Below are 21,894 nucleotides of genomic sequence, written 5' to 3' on the forward strand. Positions count from 1 at the left end.
TCTTTGGAATGTGAGGGTCTCCAAGGTGACAGCAGCAGTTGGAGGATAGAGAGGAAGAAGGAGACTGGGTAGAGAAGCACCTGTAGGCTGAGGTGTTTATTTCCATTAACAGAAGCTTACGAAAATAAAGACGATGTTACTTTCTTCAAAAGAACTGCGACCCCTTCATCCTTTCAGAAGCGTTATTATCATTCTATTTTTCGGTGAGCCAGGTTTAGGCGGGGTGGGGCTGGAGGGAGGAGAGGTTGGTGCACCATAAGTGTGCATGTATGTTCGCCGGCCAAACAGACATGCGCACTTTGCATTTCTCCACCTGGCTGCATTGAACAGCCGGGAGGAGAAAGTGCACAGGGTGCCACTCCCTCTGTGAGCTCTGAAGCAGGGCACTCACACCATTGACGGCACTACTGTCCTATTGGTGACAGCAGCGTCGTTATTGGCTGAGGGGAGTCTGGAAGTCTGTGTGCTTCCGGGAAGAGGACAGAGGAAACAAACCCGTCTCTGTAGGAAGGAGGTAAGTAGGTTTTTATTTCTTTTCTTTTTTTTATCTCCCTTCCCTCCCCTTCCCCCAAACCCCACCACCCCCATTCAGTGGCAGCCACCACTAAAAGCAAGGACGAGGTAAACAATTCATAATGAAGTCCCATAATTTCCACTGTTGCACACAAAACAATTGCCAAAAAATGTGGTTACTCGCACACATCTTTGCACATAATCTGATGTCTCCCGTACTTGTAAAGAGTCAGGTAAGTTAAAAAACAGTCCTGATGAGCAGCAGGGTGGGGTAAAGAGTCCATGCTTTGAGTGCTAAGGTATCAAGAAACCTGAAAACTTCCCCGTTCCACCCTGAAAGAACACACCTGATCTCATCCTAGATCCCCCCCAAACTACACAAAAGGATACGAATCAGAGCAGTGATAAAGCCCTCGGAGGCAGCCATGGGCTATCAGCCACTTAAGGCCTGATACTGTCATATTCATGGCAGTGCTGACACAGCTGAGAGCAATTCTTACTAAAACCAAGTACTGGTGGATTTGTTTTTGGACATCTGCTGAACTGCTAGAAAAGTGTATAGTGTTTAGGACTTGTTATTGGCACTGTTTAATTTGTAAAAGAATAAGCGCTGGAGCCCAAAGTATTTGTGGGCATTGTTCCTGGTAATTGTGGTTTGGGACTCATGTGAAGCTCTGTATTTCCTCTGCAGGTAGAGTCACAGCAGAACAGCTTAGCACCTACGTTCAACTGTTCAAGAACAACCTCCAAGCCCTGGAGAACCACTGTGGCCTCTTGCAGCTTGGATTGGCTACGTCACAGACGTTGAAGCACCCAGATTATGCCAAATGGGACAACTTCTTAGCTTTCGAGAGGCTACTTTTGCAGGTGAGTGTGTTTTAAAAAATATTTTCTGAACAATTTCAGTGATAGCCCAGTATTCCCCAGTGGCACATTATGAACACCCCTCAGGTGGCACTCATCTATGCGTTGAACTGGTTGATGCCAGCTTGTATGGAAGTTGGCTTTTTCCTAGTGTGTGGGTCAAAAGTAATACACGAATGTGATGTTTCTCCAATAAATTCAAGTGCCTTCATGTTGTCACCCGTCATGCATCTCCAAAATAAAACACGCTCTAAAGCTGGCTGGGTGCCATACTCCCAAAAATATGTTTAAGGCTCTTGCTGCAGCCGTACAACAATTGTAAAGTAAAGCCAACAACAGCTCTCTTGGATGTGTCACAATATCAAGTTACAACCACAGATGTGGTCGCGATCTCAAGTGACCGAATATCGAGCTGCAACAATACTGAGTGCAGAATATTAACTAAAACTGTATCTTGAAAGTATAGCGGTAGTTGATATTCTGCACTCAACTTTGTGGTCGAATGCCTCTAAAAAGCCGGTTACAGGCACATGGACTTGAGACCCTCGGCCTGCTGTGCGCAGGCGCTTTCGCTAAAAACAAATCAGCTGCATCTGCTTTTGTAAGACTCCAACTTCACTTCCATTCGTCTGCTTTTCAGTGTTCTTGCTGTGCAGCATATCTTTGAATTGGTGGTGGAGTTGGATTGTGGATTCACAAACAGACACTAACTGTGTTGTGGATCCGCAGTGACCACAGGGTAACTGCTCCTGCTGATAAGTGCTTGTGATGGCGCACTCTGGGCTTTGTAACAGGGTGATCTGGTGGGTTTGTAGGCTTGTACTTGTGGGTACATTTGTTAACGCCTGAAACAAACTGAAAAATACTTTCCATTGAACACAAGATGTTAAATGCAGTTTTGAATTGCCTAGAGGCTGGTGGGATTATTTTCGTTTATTGTTTTTTTTATTTTCGTTAGCTGATGTTACACTCTTCGGTTTCAGTAGAAGCTAAGCAATAGCAGAGAAGCACTTTAAATTTGTTTTAAATGTGTAACAATCTGATTCTCTTCCTGCTGTGTTACCCACTATCAAGATGCAGACCCACTCAATCAATAGCAGATTGCTGATCTCCTTTCACCTTCCCACTAACAGCCTGCTCCTCACAGGTCTGAGATTCCAGTGCCCTGTGCTCTGTTACAACTCCAGCTCTCTCCTTGATTGTTTTCTGCTCACAGCACATTGATCTTGTACCACTCACTGCTGCTGGACACATGGTTAGTACCAGAGATTCTCAGGCATTTTTGTGACGTAAATCAATTTTCGGCTCGTGAAAACAGGTCATCTACAGATGTATTTTATAAGGAGAATGACCATTAGAGCATAGTAGCTGTGCATTATTTCTTTTTGTATTTATTTATATATCTTTTTACTACATCTATGCTAGAAAATATGGTAGACCAATAGTAATGCTGGTAGAGAAATAGTATAGGACAATTATCACCATTCGTACATGGTAATGACATTTATGAAAGTTGTTTGTATGTATCCACTTTCACTAGCCACATTCCTGTGTGGGCAAAGAAGACCATGCTCTACGCCCGTGCCTATTCTACCACCAATAGTAGCCTGAAGGCCTCCTGCCAGCGCAGTGGCTTGCAGTTCGGTTGATACACCAACAAAGCCACAGCTGCATGCATAATCAATCATGGCCTTGTGTTACCATTACTCCTGTCCAGCATCTCCTTTAAACTCCTTGCGGGACCTCCATGCACCTTGATGTAGGGTTCCACACTTAAGCTAGGTAAGTTTGACTATACCTGCTGACTGCTGACGGAGGGAACATCTCTGCCAGGTCTTCTAGGTAATGAATATAATTAAGATACTCCGCATAGATAAACTTTTATGATTTTTACAAGTAGCAATTGGGGTGCAGACAAAAGGACTAGTAAATAATTATCTGCTCATTAAGTTAGTACATTACATAGGCATATGTAGAATTGTCCAGCAATGGTTATCCACATCCAAAGGTGAATTATTACATGTAATGGCTGGGGAAGGGGAGCCACACGTGTAATAAATCACCTTTTCACATTGCCAAGAGCATCTGTGATTGTTGTTTTGGACATGGAGAGCCATTGCAGCATTTTGAGGGCAGCCCAAGCCCATTGCAGACCTCTGTCGTAAGGGACTGGAGGAGCTTGGGACTTAACTCACCTTGCCTTAGTGATACATAGGATTATTTGCAGAAAAACCAAAGCACACCAAAGTAGTCCACGGTATTTATAGTATGTAAAATAAGTCAAAGAAAGTCAAAGATGTGTCTTGTTTGTTATAGTTTATTTGTCCCATGCTATGATGATTCCAATAACAACAGCCGGCATGTGTTTCGTCATCAAGACTTTTTCAAGGCAAATTGAATGTTGATGTATCCGTAATGGGATTATGATCCACGTTGAGTAGAGTATTTAAAGGTAATAATAGGGTCCTATTGAACTCTTTACACAGAGGACAGCAATAAATAGAATACTCTACTCAACGTGGAGTTGGTACGTCAGAGAATCATTCAAGTCTTACACGTTTCTTGTACTCTAAAGATATGAATAAGCAAGCAACACAATGGATATACTTGGGCACGAAAACTGGTAAGCTGGGGACAGCTGTGTAATGCAAAATGATGGAGCCCCCCTGCAATATGTGAAGAGGGACCCCCTAAGTCTCCCATATCGCTGCTATTCATTGACTTTAGGTGGAATGGTGGCCCCTACAAGGTTTGGAGGTCCCCTGCATTATGCTCCTGGATGTGTAAGGGGGGTTTTTATGGGCGATAGGATGCTGTAGCAATATAGTAAGATTGCTGCACCCTCATTGATGCATTTATCACTTAAATGGAACACCTGTGCTAAATCAACCTCAACAACAGTTCGATATTGAGGGATAACGTGTAACCTACGGACAAAAAGTCCTACTAATACTAATATAAAAGTCACCATAACCCCATCCACAGATCATCCACTATGTGTAGGAGAGTCTTTAACCCATATGGGATAGTTCGTGGCTACATTGCAGCAATTTCTTTTCTATTCCTTCCCATATGGGGGTCATGGGCTATTGTCTGATGCAGAATGCAGGTCATGTGTGACAATTTGTGTGACAGATAATAGGAGTCCTTGTGTAGTAAATGAGAACCTAATCTATAGCAGGTGCATGTAATTCAAAAAACTACAACCTCCAGCATGTACTCCTCCCTCAATCAGTTTAATAATTGTATCTATTTATGACAAGATGAATTTGTAGATCACCAAGGAGAGTGTTTAAAGAATGTAGTTGTATCTGCGAGTCGCTATTGTTTTGGCTACTTGGACTGTACAACACGTGGAAGGTGGAAGACAGACCATCTCGCAAAATCATCCTACATCCTAGCCTTCACATGGTCCACAACCACTTTTTCAGGCCCACAGTTAATTAAAATTCCGAGGTATTTCAAGGCTTTTGAGACCCATTTCGTGTCATACTTATATAGACCAGTTTTCGTGTTGGAGTGCAGCTTCCCCTGTTTACTCATCCTCAATCTGAACTCTTCCTCAATTCTCACTACTCCAATCCACTCTATGACTGGAAAACTGTGAGAACGACTGGATCAAGGTCAACTGAGTAGGAATAAAGGTATCTAATAAATAATCATCAGTAAGATACCATCAGCAAAGAGAAAAGAATTTACAGATCCTAAGGTTGCGACCACCCCCTGTATATCTGCCAATGTTGGAGATTGCTTCTAGCAAGGACTCACTCACAAGAAGAAAGAAGAGGGGAGTTAAGGAACAGCCCTGTCTAATTTGCATATTTTTCTTAAATATCTACTTTATTCCCTTTTGATACAGGAAAGTATTCCTTTATGCATTTTCACAAAGATAACAATCTTAAATTGTGATACCTTATAATGGGAAGGCAATTATATATTTTTTTATGAATCTTTTTATTGTTCGATTACTTAAAATCATTACCATATACTGGAAAAAAAAACATTGTCATCAAATACCCTGTTACGGTTTAAGTTAAAAAAAGGATGTACACATTAAAAGCCCATTGCTTATTAAAATTAATTAGAAGGTTTGAGTACAACAGTTTAGCCGAAGTCCATGTGCAGGTGGCCGTACGCTTGGGTCAAAGTAAGATTTGTTATGATGGCCAGTGACAGGATCCATTCAACTCCTGAGAGGTACTTCACTGTCAGAGAGATTGTTCTCTGGTTTGCTGAAGTAAGGCAGCGCAGAATGGTTTCCCTAGACGTTCGCACACCCTGTTGATTCCAAACCGGGTGAGGCCATTGTCACCATATGCCCAGGGTAGCATTGCAGAGACAAAAGATTTGAATCAGGGTTTCTGGGGCAAGCCCACATAGACGACATGGCAAATCCCCTCCAACACTCAACCAAGGTCTTTTGTGCATTATTGCTGGTAGGAGCCCAAGGCGGTAATTGAGGTATTTGCTTTTTATGCTGAAGTTTAAAAGATCTTGCAGATACGGCTGTGGATTCAGGGACTTGTAGTTGTTAAATATGTCATCTAAACCATGTGAAGGGAATTCAGCCCTGCTATATGAAACCCTTTCAAAGGCTATTATAGGCAAGAGGGCGACTATTGCAAGATTATGTATGCATGTGTTGCTCTTGGTAATGAATCCTGGTGTGGTAAACAGGAGTTTGCGCATACTGTCACCTCTGGGACTAATGGACCCAGCGAGGTCTAGAGAACATGAGTAGATCCCCTAAGTGTGATGTTTATGCCGAAACACAGGACCCATGCTCACTATTCTACAGGACTCAAACTATACCCCACAAATGAGGCCTAGGTTGGCAACAACTGGTTTAGTGTTGCTTGTGTTCCCATCTGAAGTGGACTTTGCCTGGCAGCTTAGGCTAGTCTGTTTCTATTTGAATGTGACAAGGCCTAATTTGCACATGGTTGGTCATTATTTAGAGTGGCTTAGTGGGTGAAAAGCAATGGACTGAAATGTGTCCCGAGCAATAGCAGTGGATAAAATTAATTCTAAATTATTTTCACAGCTTGAGCTTTTGAGTGTTAAGTGGTATTAAGGGTTGTTGTCCTGACAGTGGCAAGACAAGGGGTGTAGTGCATAGTGTGAATATAGGGCTGGTTTAGGGGTATTATCGAAGCCATAAAAAGATGTATTATTTTAGAGCAGACATGAAGGTGTTATGTATTTAGTTTAGCAATGCAGGGAGGGAGTCAGGGGAGTGCCTCCTCTTGGACCTAGGGTTTGTTAGTTAGAGGAAGGAATACTGTGAGGATGTTAACTAATGTGTACAATGTCATGGTGGAGTTGAGAGAAGCTGATAATAGGCTTAAGAGTTGGATATGATTGATACCACTATACGACTTAAGGGTTTCTCCTGATGGTTAGTTAATGAGGGGTGTTAATTGATTAAAGAATGATCAGAGAAGTTGTGAAAATAGGTTGTGTTGACAATGACTATTGGGCATCAAAATTGCCAGTGAGTTTACTGGTGGTGGTGAGTTAATTCAGGACTCAGTCAAGTTAGTCAAATAAATGATCAATCATACTAGTAGTGGTAGATAGTTAGTATGTTTTGTTTTGCATATTAGTGTACACTGGTATTTGAAACAGAATGGGATGTTGAATGGTGTGGGAGTAGGAGGATCCTTTCCAGTTGTTACTTGGTGACTTCGAAAAGATGGCATGGTTAGAGTGGACTGTTGCTCATAAGGCTGAGTTTTGGCATCGATTCAGGTCTCTATGATGGCTGAAAAGTATAATAAAGGGTTGTGAAAGTCAGAGTAGTGGGTGGGTGTGTTTTAACTGGCAATCTGTTAAGATGATCCCATCCTGAGAACTTTTGTCACCAGTGTGCCAATGACTGACCTCTGGCTTCACAGCAGGTCACCACTGTGTACATGTTTAGGAATAGAAGTATGTCTGGCCGTTCAGCACCAGAACTGACCCTTGCCACGGGTGTTCTCCTGGAAAACAAATCAAGTGAAGGGACCCAGTGAAGGAGACTCTTAAGTAATGCTGCAGAGCCGTAGGGATTCAACCACCCCTTGTAGTGCTACTTGAAGGACCACTGATGGGACACTGCTGTGGAACCAAGCAACTAGAGCTGTGATATCCAACTGAAACTAAATGGCCTGTCACTGTAACTTGCCACTATCTTTGACAAGATTTAGGTTTGCTTAACAGGACTCTTGGTGGTGAAATATTTCCCTTGGAAATCCCACATTGCTGGATATGTTTGTAGCCCCTTGTTGCTTCTCAATTTCCCGTCTCTCCCACATTAATCCCTTGACACATTAAAGAATGGAAGGCCCTCTTTTTGTCACTGGTATAGGATAGCTTCAGTGTCCAATGCAATATATTATAGACAAATATTTTTCAGGTAGATGGTGTCAGAGAATTGCGACCACCCATAACTTGGTTGAGGGCAAATAGGAAACACTTATGGGTCAACGCTTTGCAGTTTTTGGTTTCCATATTATTACAATATATCAAACCCCCTCAACATGTATTTTCCATCTTTCTATCCCAACAGTACATTGACCACTAGTAGTTGTAACAAAACTGATGTGCTACATCCATATTACCTGTATACCTATGGCCTTGAATTTTCAACTTGGGGAGGACGATTACCTGCATGAGTAATTCAACATGTCTGTCCTCTCGTATTGCTAGACCACACCAGTCAGCTGGACTAATATTCATAAACGTCAACCACGAGAGGTCGCCAAGGGACTTGTGACTGCGTGGGGATGTAGGTCAGCTGAATTAGTGAGATTGCACAGGGCTATAGATATTCACTTGGGAATCTGGGTACATGCTTTCCTTTAATGAGATTGAGACTCAAGGATGATAATAAAACTATTTAACACAGACTCCTTAATTTGGTTAGGTTTTACTGATAAGGGAATCTCACCCTTTGGCTGGTAAATACACAGTTTATTATTAACACCTTGTTACATTTTGACAGTATCTATGAAGAGAGGATATAAGAACAGGAACAATGCTACACACCGTATGTAATTGTTCCAACGAATGAAAAGAAAACACAAGAAAATTATAACATTGTACAAATAGAGATCAACAAATAATCTTATTGGTTTGCCTTCTTCAACCAACTTCAGCTACAGTAGTTGACGTGACCATTCTATAGGTCAGTGTTGTGCATCATCACCAAGCAAAAAGCTTTCTTTAACTACATGTTGCTAAAGGTTAATGTAAAGTAAAGCAATTTATGTCACATGGAAACATTTAGGATGTCATACTGGTGCCATTATTGTATTAATTAATCTTATCATGCTGCCTTTATAAGTAGCATATGCAATAATCAATCCGGGAGGTGTGGATTAGAAGTGGCCTGAACCACCTTCTGACCAAGTGAGCCAGCGCAGCATGAAGTATGGTTGAAATACAGGTAGCTAAATCGATGACTGGCAATTCTTACATCTAAGGTAGAGTTTTGCAACAACAATTGTAGGTGGAACTACATATGTGCTTTTGGGAAAAGAAAATATTTATATAGTTCTTACTACCCCAGATGAGGGGTTGATGCGCTTTACGGCAAGTAGCACGCTACTATGAAACCCAAGGTTAGTGGTTAATGTTAGTTTACAGGGATAGGCTTCAAAAGAGGAGCGGTTGTGACCTTTGAAATGAGGTACCAGCCAATTTCAGAATTACAATAAGAAGGATTAAGGCACGCAGGAGACTGAGAGGGGGTTATACTTAGAAAGAAGACATGCAGAGGATGGAAGGTAAGAAGTGGGAGACTGAAGAAAGAAAAGAGAGGAATCAAGCAGAAGTATGTCAAGGTCAATTTTTCATGCAAGGTTTTAGGAGTGTAGTGTGGGAAGTCCAGTGGCATAACAAAACTTAAGAGGGACCCCCTGCAAAGTACCTGGGTCTGCTGCCCGTTCGCAGTGTACTGTACTGAGGGGGGGCCCTGGAGCTCAGAGCCCCCCACCCCACATCGCGGGGGCTGCAGAGGCCTTTGCTACATCCCCGGGTAATTCTTTCCGAGATCGCAAGCAAACGGATGCTGTAAACTGTAAAAAAAAAAGACACCATTATACACAGTGCTCCATATCCGGGTCATACAGCTTAAACATGCAATGAGGGGTAGGACACATATGCCTTTCTCCAATGTTTGCATTTTGACTCGCATCCTGCAAAGCCCAATAGCCATTATTCTATTCAACCAAATGGCGTGTTTGTACCTCTATTACAAAAGTAATAAGATCTCCACATTCAAAATGCTCACTTTCTAACATTACAGAACTAGTCTCCCTAAATACAGGGCAGTTGTAAAGGCCAGACTATTCCAGGCTGTGTGACGATTACTCCACAGAGCAGGTGCTATGGACCCAGAAGCTAAACCCACTCTTCGAAACTCTGTGAGATTATAGTTTGAAGTGAATTTTCTGCTTCTGTATTTTACATGAGGGAAATGGCAGTGGCTTTTGGCTCTTACACAAGTAGCTTTTATTTTATGTCAGTACAAAATGCATCATTCAGGCACCTTGCCACGTGGCGTGACTGAGGTTTTGTACAGTGATAAAATACATGAGGAGCGGCCTCAACTTTAGCTATCCTTTGCACTGCCAAACTTTCAGAACAATGACAAACGACCTGGAAGTGGGATGAACCACTAGAAAATAGACATTGATTGTTTGGCAACAGGTGTTCTTCTTAACAGGGCAATACACCAATTAGCATTTACATTTAACGCTATAGTTCTGTATTTTATAGTTATAGGACCCCCTTTGACTCTCTAAGCCCAAATCCCAAACTTAGGGCCTGATTTAGAATACTCCATCACAAGCATGACGGATATCCTGTTCGCTGTGTTACCATCCCCATAGGATATAATGGCATCGTAATACGGCGGACGGGATATCGGTCACGTTTGCGACGAGTATTCCCCTCCACCAACACCTAAATCTGGCCCTAAGCCACAATGGGCCTATTACAATCCAAGTGAAGGGTTGGCGCACTTCTTTGGTAGAAGGTTCACCTACCCTTCGCCTTGCGTTGTGAGCAACACGTTCATTCATCTTTTACCTCTTAGTCTAAAAGACTGTTTCTGTATGAACTATTGTGAAAGTTGTTCCATTGCATGTCGAGGTTCAAAACCTCAAAAATCAGAGTTTTTAAGGGATGTCAAAAGCTTGCAGAAAACGTTGACACTGATTAGTTGCAATGTTCCGCTAGGACTGAAGTCAAAATCTGTGGTTTGAGAGGAGGTACAAGAATAGTCCTGACTGTCGGAGAGCGCCTTTGGAGCCAATCACATTCTTGCCCTTTGTTATGCTGAAGGGTTTAATGGTATAATTTAACTTTATTAGTTTCAGAGGTATTACCTGTAAGTGCCAAGGCTTCCTAATTTATATGCAGGATCGCCTGTCATCTAGGAAACTGACTCCTCGTCAAAGCTACACACACACACACACACACACACACGACGGTTGCAAAATACCTCTCCCTTAAATACACTTCATGCTGACCTTGATGGCCCACTTGTACAGACCCTAGGATCCTCTGTAGGGGATTGGCTTTAGTGAGTTGCGACCCCGATTATTGTGTTCATCAGTTTGGTAAATGTACACCTTTTTCCAACATCCTTATAGAAGAATATGTGGATGCTGTACTTGATGTGTGACTTAAAAGCGTGTCTGACTCAGTGAGAGTCTGCCAGGGCACTCAGTGGTATCACTCTAAGCATGGGATGCTTGAATGAGTGGTGACATTTAATGTCTTCTGCAGTTTATGAAACAGAGTTAAAAAACATTGCTAACATTGTGACAAGTTATAGTTTTCCATAGGAGGGAAAAAAGTAAATGGAATTGTGAGAGGTAAAATATTTTGCCTCCCTCAGGACTGGTCCTCTCCAGCTCTCAGTGTGCTATAGAAGTCCCGGCAACCCCTGTACTGGTCCTGTGCCAGAGGGTATGCTACAGTCTGTGTCTACTGTGACTCTCTCAACTATACCAAACCAGATAGCTTCTGTTGCAGCTACATCTCAAGGATATATGCAGGATGTTCACAGGCTCCACTTTAGGAGTAATTTAATTGTAAAGTAAATTTAAGTAAAGAAGGTGGTAGACCTTTAAGATTTAAACCAGTTCTTCTCCCTGCGTCAGTTCAAGATTCTGACTCTTGCTTAAAACTTTGAATCTGTCCAAAATAATGATTGGATACATGACTCTTACATCTGTGTACTAATGTTGTAGGAACTCAGGAAACACCCTCTGCTCGTGAGAAGTGAAGACCGTCAATACAGAATTCTGAATTCTAAATGTGGCACCAGGAGCAGTCACCAAGTTCCTGGTAGAGAGGGCTACATTTCTTTGGGCGGCAGTAGCTCAGTTCACAGAGTTTTGTTGAAGGAAGTGGTCACTTAAATCTTGGCCTACCCATACTCTAATAAATCTTGAATTCTCTGTGAACTACTGAAAATCCTTTTTTTATTTTCCATCAAAGACAATCCATTTAATTTGGGACATTCTGAACTTTGGATTTGGAAATATCTGTCCTCCACCAGGGATAATATTGTGAGACTGTAGTTCATTTTCTGAAAAATAAAATACTGGACCTCTAGGCATCTTGAATTAGAGTGATTCTATTTGCCATGCTCTGTATGCACTCCCTACAGCTCCAACTGGCAGGGCAGTATCATAGTGAGTACCATAAGGTGGTAGGTTCAAGGTCCCTTGCATCTGATTGGGTGGTCCTTCCACCTATCGAGCCTGGAAATCTCAGTTATGACAATTTATCAGTGTTCAGCGGGATGTCCATTACAAGTATCTCTCCTAGCAATGATTTGTGTGACAGATCAGATGAATCCATGCAGAAAATCGTGTCGAAGCTGAAAGTATTTTTTCTTACCCAGTGGTTAGGTCCAGAGTGGTGATGGTCTACATGCACACCATAACAGCCCTCATCTCTATTTGAAATCAAGGTGGCACTCGACCACCCCTATTGTGCCAGCTGTAAGTAGAAATATGGGTGCATACCATCACCCAAGGTATTTATCTGCTGTTTTCCCACATTGTGGGAGTTAGAAATCCATTGAGAGGTCTTCAGCACTGGGGTACACTATGCCATTGATGTACTTGTTTCCCACCAGAACTCAAGGTGCAGGAGCTTTGCTTCCTTGATGAGCAGCAAGACCCAGAATCTTGGAGGAACACCAGATGTTCATTTGGAGTGGGAAATTCTTGTATGTTTTGTTCATCACCCTTTTGTTTTAGGAGTCCCCGTTAAAGTTAAGAACAGCTCAAATGCACCATAATTCTGGTTGCTTCAATTGTAGTTTTTAGGCCTTTCACACCTTGCTGAAGCCCACATGTACTTCCATTCCACCACAAGAGAGACCTTCTGTCCACGGGAAGGGACAAGCCCAACATCCCTTTTAGCTACTGCTCAACCTGAGAACTTGTTTGCTGACGAGGTAGCCTTTTCCCTCTGTTAGATCCCTTTGAGAATCTGGATGTCACTGAAGATGCTAGGCAGCCCTCCTCTATAGCACAGTATAATAGCAAGTGTCCAAGGTTTTGTTACTGGGCTAAAGAATTATCACCCCTCTCATTTACTAGTTGAATTATGTCATTTTTTTTAGACAGATGTCTTTATTGACATCTGTAAGACCTACATGGCGCCATCGATGTAAAAGCCCAGGGGATTTCTTCTGCACTGCCAACGGCTTTGTGAAATGATACTTAACAAGCATCTATAACTAACTGCACCTGTTCCCCCCTGTCATGCTGCCCCATTGTTTGTTAGGATGCAAGCCCTGGCCAAATGGATGCAATAATTTTTGGACACTGTGGCTTCATGCAAGCTCCTTAGAACAATTCTATCCTTTGCTGTACTTTGGGCCCTTTTTTCCTCTGATCCTTACACCTTGTTTCACTGGGACAAACTATTCCTGAGGGGTCTTTTTATTTTATTGGTGTTCCCTGATTTTCACCTGCCTGCTGTTTTTATTTGTTGAGCACCAAGGCTATCCTTTCTACACACCTACTCATTCTGGCATTTGGAGGTAGTGATGCCAGGCCAGATGAGACTGCATTGGTGAACATTGCCTTATGAATTACATGTTGCATCTCTCACTACTATAGTCTTCATGAGTCAGATACTCGAACCAGTGTCCGAACCCACGCCATCAGAGCTAAGGCAGCTTCAGGGGCTTTCTCCAGAAATGTAACTGTTCTGAGAATTATATATATTTTTTTAAATATATTTTTATTGTTTTATCAGCCAGGTGGCAACTTACAAATAAAATAACCGAGATTACAGTATATTCGAGACGCGTTGTTCATGACTGTCGTTATATGCACACACTACATGACACAGTTCAGCCGCAGCCCAGTTTGGGCATTATAGATTATATTTTTAAGACATACAGTAGTTTAGTATGTGCAACGTCAGTAAATAAACAGAGAGATATAGGAAAGGGAATTAAGCAGAGAGACAGAGTGGGCACGGCGGGTATAGCCAGAGAGGGGGGAGAGGGGGCAGACGGGGGGGGGGAGGCAGCAGCGGCGTGAGTTATATGTCGGGATGGGGAGAGGTAGCGCCGCTCATTTTCCGCCTCTCCAGCGAACTGGCTGGGGGTTTCTTCGCAGGTTATTTCGGATTCTGTGTTGGTGTATCTCTTTCACCGAACGTTTCGGTCAATCTTTGTAGTGATGATTCTATTTGCTGCAGAAGTAACGGGAGTTGTGTTATTGTGTTGTTTTAGGGAGGACGAACGTCATCTTTGTTTTCTGCAGCTATCACGAATGTATTCCATACCTCTAGGCCTTTTACCGGAATACCCTTCTCCAGCATATTTTGTAGGGTCTGTGTTTCTGCTTTGGCCCAGCGTATTACCTCTTCTCGCCATTGGGCGATCGTAGGGACGCCCGGGGCCTTCCAGTGCATGGCAATAAGGCGTCTATATAGCACCAGGGCCAGGGCGATGCATTTATATGATCGTTTGTGTTTCTTGGAGAGGGGTGTTATACCAAGTAAGCATACTTCAGGAGTGGGGGATAATGTGATGTTCGTTCATTCAGTCAATAACAATGTTATGGCTATCCAAGTGTTCCTAACCGGGAGACATTCCCAAGTCATGTGATAAAAGGTGGCTTCTTCTGTATTGCATCTGGGGCACGTCTGGGGTGAAAGGGGGAACATGCGTGTAATACGGTGTGGTGCTAAATAAGTCTGATGTACATAGTTAAACTGAGTATATCGAAAGCGGGGATTGCGCGAGACCTCTCGGGTCATTCTCATCGCCTGTTCCCATAAGTTAAGTGTTAAGGGCTCCGGTAGCACACTATCCCATCTGTTCTTCGCTTGTTCCTGTTTGTGTTCGGTTTGGGTGGTGAGGATGCAATATATATTTGAAATGCTCGATGAAACATTGATGTTCCCCAGTAGCTCATGGAGCAAGGGGGAGACCTCTGGTTCCGAGCTGCCTTTTCTCCAGGACTCTCGCATTACCTGTCTGATTGCGCCATAGGCTATAAAACCCCCCTGACCCAATTCGTGTTTATCGGCTAATGATCCATATGACTGAAGTTGCCCTTCTTGGTAAATGTCTCCAAGTGTGTGTATACCTCTCCTGACCCAGGCGTTCAGACCCAGCGTGACCGTAATATTTGCCAACGGCGGGTGTGCCAATAGTGGTATCCTGGGGGAGTACTGCAGGTCTTTACTGTTTCGCAGTGCATAGCGTCCCCAGGCCCAGTGTGCTGTGGTCAGTAGCATATTACTTGTGTGGCTAGGATTTGTCCGATTCATGAGGTATTGCAGTACTTCCGTTCCATCAAGATCAGCCAGCGCCTTCTGTGCTTCCGCGCCGGTGGGATTTCCCATCCAGGTGGTTATCCATTGTATCTGGGAGGCTGCATAGTATGCTTCAAACTTGGGGGCGCCCAGCCCCCCTAGTTTAAGTGGCTGGGTTATTTTTGCCAATGCAACGCGTCTGCGTCCCTTGCCCCATATTAGGTCTGTTAATAGGCTATTCAGTAGTTTAAAAAAGGAGCTCGGCAATGTTAGAGGCAATGCCCTGAAATAATAGAGGAGGCGTGGGAGCACTATCATCTTTGCGATGGCAGTTCTGCCCATGGGAGACAATGGGAGTGAGCACCAGAAGGGCAATGAGCCCCTCGTTGATCTGATCACTTGACCAAGGTTGCCATCTCTTAGGTCTTGATTATCGTGGAATATATTTACACCTAGGTATTTGAATGTGATATAACACCATTTCAAGCCACCCAGGCTTGATTGCGTTCTGAGAGTCTCGGGGACCGGGCGCAAGGGGAATATACAGGATTTTGCCCAGTTAACTGTTAGCCCGGCTACCGCGCTGTATTTTTTAAGGAGTTCCAGCAGGACCGGGATGGCCATAGCATGGTCACGTAGAAAAATCAGGGCATCATCTGCATATAAGGAAACTATCTGGTGCGACTGTCCATCAAGGATGCCCCATATGGGAGCCATTACGCGGAGACGGGCGGCCAGGGGCTCGATGGCTAGTGCGAATAAAAGTGGGGATAGTGGACATCCTTGTCTGGTGCCTCTTCCGATGTTGAATTTTTCGGAAATCGTGTCTCCAGTCTTGACCCTGGCCGCCGGGCCAGCATATAGTGTTTCCACCCAGCCGATGTATGTGCGCCCAAAACCCATTCGATTGAGTGTTTCTATTAGGAAAGGCCATCCCAGTGTATCGAACGCCTTTTCGATGTCCAGTGAGACTGCAGCTTGCAGCTCATCATTTGCTGGGGGGTTTCCCATCAGGCGTAACAGATTCCTGATGTTGCTGAAGGTGCTGCGCCCGGGTATGAAGCCTGCCTGATCCTGGTGGACCAGTTCAGCTATGCATGGTAGCAGGCGGTTGGCTAAAATCTTGCCAAGTAATTTACAATCAGTATTTAGCAGTGATAATGGCCTATATGAGCGAACATCTAGTGGGTCGCGGCCCGCCTTCAGGAGTACTACTATCAGTGCTTCCCGGCATGTGTCGGGGAGCTGGTTACGCTCTAGAGCATGGGCACTCACAAACTTTTTCTCGGGGGCCAAAATTGCAGTATGGTTTGCGGCCGAGGGCCGCACTGAAGTGACAGCGGGGGGGTGGGGCTTAGAGGGGGCGGGGCTTAGAGGGGCTAGATTTAGCAATTAGTGATATCTGGCGCGGATAGACTGCTTGCTCCTGTCACCCTGATGGACTGACGGCTCGAACATCGAAACCCCCTGCAGTTCCACGCGCCCCGAACTCATCCCTCCCTCCGGGAACATCAATTATTCCCCTCTGATCCTCCATGCTAAGCAAAATAAACGCTACAGCCAAGTGGGCGCTTTGCTCATTTCAAGGCTCAGTGCGTTTGTTGTGCGTCTCGCGGGCCGCCAAGGTAGGTCCGTGGGGCCGCTGGCGGCCCGCGGGCCGTACTTTGAGTAACGTCGCTCTAGAGCCTCCCTTAACATTATTAGGTATGGTGTCAAAATCTGGGGTTGAAACATGGTGTAGTATTCGATGGGAATACCATCGCTGCCAGGTGCTTTGCCATGCGTTAACTGTTGTAGTGCACGCTGAATTTCAGCTATCTCTATTGGGCTGTCTAACTCTGTCGCGTGGGCAGCAGATAAACGGGTCAAGGTAATACCGCTGAAGAAGTCTTTTAGTTGAGTGTTAGTGGGAGGTTGTCATGGTTGATACAGCGAGCTATAGTACTCTCAAAAAGCATTATTTATCTCTGCCTGCGTGTTCACTATCGACCCAGATTCAAGGCGAATAGCCCCAATGGGGAGATTCCGGCGTTCATTGTTTATAAGCCATGCTAATAATTTGCCAGATCTGTCGCCTTCAGCGTGTGTACGAGCTAAATAGTGACGATAGTCGTAATGCCTGAGGCGGCTATCTGCGTCAGTCCATTTAGAGCGCATATCAGTGATTTTCGCAAGAGTTATGGTGCCTTTAGCAAGTTCGCATTCAGAGGTTTGGATCTTTTGTTCCAATGCTCGGAGATCGCGCACTAAAGTCTGACATACTCCGACTGTGGTTGAGATACATACCCCCCTTATGACTGTCTTATGTGCGTCCCATTCAATAGCTCTGGAGCTAGTTGTCCCAGCGTTCGACCTAAAATATGCTGATATATGCGTGGCTATGTCCTTCCTGAATGGTGGGTCTTGTAGTAATTGCGTTTGCAGCCGCCAAGTTGGGATACATGAGCGGGGCTTGCCCCATCGGATTTGTGCTTTGAGTGGACAGTGATCCGAGAGTACCCTGGCAGAGTACTCTGCGTTCATTATTTTGTGTGTTATGTTCTGTGAGGTAAGAATGAGGTCTATCCGGGTATACAATTGGTGTACTGGGGAATAATAAGAATATTCTCTTTTATGTGGATGCAAGTGCCTCCATATATCTGTCAGCCGTCGCTCTTCTATCCAAGTACCTAAAGCTTGGGAATTTTTCATTGGGAGGGTGGCCACTAATGGGGGATGAGATCTATCTTTCTCAACGTGTGGAACGCAGTTCATGTCCCCTCCCCAGATGCATGATGTAGTTAAGTCGTTGGTTAGTTGTGATATTGTTGTTTGTAAGAATTCACCTTGCTTGATATTCGGGACATATAGTCCATTTATCGCGAGCTCCTCCCCGTCCAGTAGCCCTTTTAATTGTATAAACCTACCGTCCTTGTCTTTTATGCTGTGTTGTACTGTGAAGGGGACCCCCGGGGCTATCCAGACCAGCACCCCTCTAGCAAAGGATGAGTCGCCAGCGCTATATATTGAGCCCGACCAGTGTTTTTCCAACCGGGCAGCCTCCGCAGTTGTAATGTGTGTTTCCTGCAATATTGCTATGTGCGTATGGTGGCGCTTTAGATATGCATGTACTCTATGACGTTTACTGGCGCCAGCCATGCCCTTCACATTCCAGGTTATTAAGTTATATATAGGTTCCTTGTTCATTGCGTTGTGTGGGAATTGGTGGGTGCTATCTAATCAGTGTTAGCTCAAACCTCCCCATCCCTCGGGGCCTCCCCCACCCCACCCACACCCACCCGCCCCAACCAACCCCATCCAATGCCCAACCAACTCCCGCGCGTCGAAGAAGAAGAAGAATCCCATAGTGGGTTAAGAGAGAAAGATAAAGAAGAAAATATTCCAACCAAAAGGATATTACGGACAATGTCCGTTCGTTAAACAAAGTGGCACAACCGGTGCCTAAGATAACTTCCAGGGAAGTCAGGTCCGTTTGGAAACCGTTCAGGTTTAGGGGGTCGTGGATGGACGAGGTCGGGCCCTTGGGAGGCCCACCGTCAGGATATGTCTCTGCCTCTGCTGTACCAAGCGCATTTGTTCGGTTTATCAAAGATTCAGTCATTGTTTCTTAAGTTGAGGACTGTTGTCCACTGAGGATTCCAAGGAGAGAGCTCCAATCGTGAAGGCGGGTTGCACCTCAGTTGTCGCTGCCGCCCGGGGGGGGACCGCGGACGCCGATCTTTTACTTTTAAAGTTCGTCTGCCGATCGTGGGGTAAGGTCTGGGCCCACTAGCAGTGGGGAGGGAGTAGGGCTTGTGTCGCCCCCATGTGAGGTGGTGTCGTTAGTGTCCGATTCGCTCCTAAGGTCCATCATCGCACGGGCAAAACAGTTAGTGTCTTTTAGTGTTTGTGCTTGGTCTAACGCCATTTGCGCTTTTGTGGGGCGAGAGGACGTTTTAGGTTTTTTCCTTTTCTTTCTGGGGCAAGCGGTAGTCCATTCTTCGGTTGGTGTGTCTTCTTTGGTTGGGTCTACCAAGCCCTTTGCGTGGATCCATGTCCATGCATCTTCAGGTGTGGGGAACATTAGGGTTGTCTCGTCCATTACTATGCGTAGTCGTGCTGGGAACATGAGGGAGTAGGTAATGCCTTTTTCACGCAGCAACTGTTTGACCTTGTTATACGCCCCTCTTCTGCGCTGTACCTCCATAGTGTAGTCAGGGTAAGCTGTGACCATGCTATTTTCCAGCTGGATCTGGTTTGACGTTCTGAAGCATTGGAGCACCAGGTCTCTGTCCCTATAATTCAGGAAGCGTGCTATTAGTGGTCGAGGCGGAGCCCCAGGGCGGGGCGGGTTGCTCGGAATTCTGTGCGCCCTTTCGATCACTGGCGTTGTACCAGGGGACTGTTCTGTGAGTATGTTTTTCAGCCAGGACTCCAAAAACACCTCTGCCTTAGGGGATTCCATATGCTCCGGGATTCCAAGGAATCTGATGTTATTGCGTCTGGAGCGTCCTTCAGCTTCTTCCGCTCTGCGTTGTAATTGAGCTATGTCCAGTTCCATTTGTTGCATTTTAGTTTTTATATCCAATACTTCTGGTTGGATGGTTTTCAGGGTCGTTTCAGTGTCATGGACCCTATCTGTTAATTTGCGGTGGTCAGCACGTAGCAGTGAGACTTCCAGTACTGCGGCGTAAATTTTCCCTTCCAGCGAGGATTTAGTGTCCATTATTGCTTGCATTATTTTATCGAATTGGAGGGAGTGCGTGCGGAGTGTTTCAGTGAGTTGTAGGGAAGTGGCCGATTGCTTGTCTGGATGTCCAGTTGGCGGGGGAGGATCACCATCTCCTAACGGCCCTGTCTTGGGGTGGGTTGGTTTGACCATGTTTCCTTGAAATCTTGCACTGAGTCGTTCCACTGGGATTAATGGACGGGTATTTGCTGGGAGGGTCCGCTTATACCTCCGGTTTCTGCCCAACACGATATTCGTTTCAGCCGCTTTCCAAATTAATAAGGGGTTCCATTGCTCATGCTATTATTGGTGTTCATTTTGATGTTTTTTTGTTTTTTTTTAAGTTTAAGTTTATTGCGCCTCCGAGGGCTGGGGCACAGTTTGTTTCATAAGTGCCCCAGACAGTGCGGCAGCGGGCCCCGCGGCCTGTATGGAGGGCTCAGCTGGATCCGGCACACCGTACAGTGCCCTGCGCCTGGGGGCGGGGACTGTTCATGAACCGAGGCCACGGGAAAACCCACAGCTATGATTACTGAGGGCTCCCACAATGATATCTGTAGACTGTGGGAGGCCGTGCCTTAGGTCTCCCTCATTTGAGGAATTTAGGCCATGCACGTTGGGTCTGGGGCTCTCGTGTGGCGCCGTGGTGGGGAACGATGCTTCTCCCCCCGTAAGTAGCTGGATAGGCCCCGGGCATTCAATGTAGGCATCAATCACCATTGATCATCCCACGGGGGCCAGCCCGGGTGGGGCGCCCTCTCAGGGACGAAGGGCGTCTCCCGCTCCCCAATCCGGGTGGCGGGTCGGGGGACGCTCGTCAAGGGACGAGGCGGCCGGGCGCTCTCCCTACCTCCTCTTGTTTCGGCGCACTGTGTGCTCGAGCGATGGTCTCGCGTTGGGGGCAGGAAGGGCCCAGAGCATCTGGTGCTGGCATCCACTGCTCCCTATCGTTCCTCGGGGCGTGCGACCGGACCCAGCCCGGTTGGGGCGCTCACTCTGGAGTGAGGAGCGCCTCCCGCTCCTCAGTCCAGTCGTCGGGACGGGGACGCTCGTCGAGGGGCGAGGAGGCCGGACGCTCTCCCTACCTCCTCTTTGTTCGGCGCGCAACGCGCCCTAGCGATGGTCGCGATCCTCCGCGATGGCGGCCGCTTCGATCCGAGATCACCGGGTCCTCCGTGATCGGCGCGCCTTCCGGGGCACCGTTCTCCCGGAACTTCCGTTTATGCCTGGCAGTGATTGCGCTGTGATCCCAGGCGCTTTGGGTCACAGCAGGGCACAGGATTTTGATGAAACGGTGGGCCGAGAGCAGAGCTCTACGATTAAGCTGCCGCTCCGGCCGCCCACTTGGCCACGCTAACTGTTCTGAGAAATAATGGTTATGAAGCCCACAGCACATGCATTCCACAGGCGTTGTGCAAATGAACCACCCTCCTAAAGTGATGAGCAGTTCATTACAAGGTTATGCACAACCTGCTGCTTCAGTCTAATCTGCTTGATGCAGTCACCCTAGACCCTCTCTAATTTCTATCTAATCTATCAAAAGTTTGGGAATGGCAGAGGTATCTGGGGCATACCTGCGCTTTATACTAATGATAATGGACTCTCTAGCCTGTTTCCTATTACTAATGTGCTATTTACAATTATAATTTTAGGTTGGTTGTGTCCTCCCTGTAAGGTATGCCAATAAACAATTTTCAGAATAAAGTTGGAGTGTATATGGGGTTTCCAGTTTGACTGGCCGTTATTTTATTACAACCCCGCCTCCCCTCAACCCCAATCAATCAAGTTATTTCATTGATTTAAAACATTCTAAGTGTAGCTCTTGATGGGGATACAGTTAACAGGTGCCTCACATTTAAATTGCAACACATGTAGGGGCATATATGACAGCAGGGCAACATTTATATTTTCTTGATATCCTAGCACTTGGCGGCCCCACTTTACCCTAGTGGATCGCGCCATCCTAACGAGAGGTAGGCTTTCTACACATCTTGTTTATTAACATTTGTTCGTCCTTTTTA

The 21,894-nt window shown here is 45.4% G+C and overlaps 1 protein-coding gene across 1 annotated transcript in view; it reads left to right on the forward strand.

Moving 5' to 3' along the window:
• SCFD2 (sec1 family domain containing 2) overlaps positions 1-21,894 on the forward strand; it is a 1,619,339-nt gene that overhangs the window by 353,693 nt on the left and 1,243,752 nt on the right. The window contains exon 4 of the mRNA XM_069201324.1: positions 1,205-1,380. Coding sequence (XP_069057425.1) covers positions 1,205-1,380 — 176 coding nt within the window. The remainder of the gene's footprint in view (positions 1-1,204; positions 1,381-21,894) is intronic.

The sequence above is a fragment of the Pleurodeles waltl genome, chromosome 1_2, assembly GCF_031143425.1.
Source record: "Pleurodeles waltl isolate 20211129_DDA chromosome 1_2, aPleWal1.hap1.20221129, whole genome shotgun sequence".
Lineage (NCBI taxonomy): Eukaryota > Metazoa > Chordata > Amphibia > Caudata > Salamandridae > Pleurodeles > Pleurodeles waltl.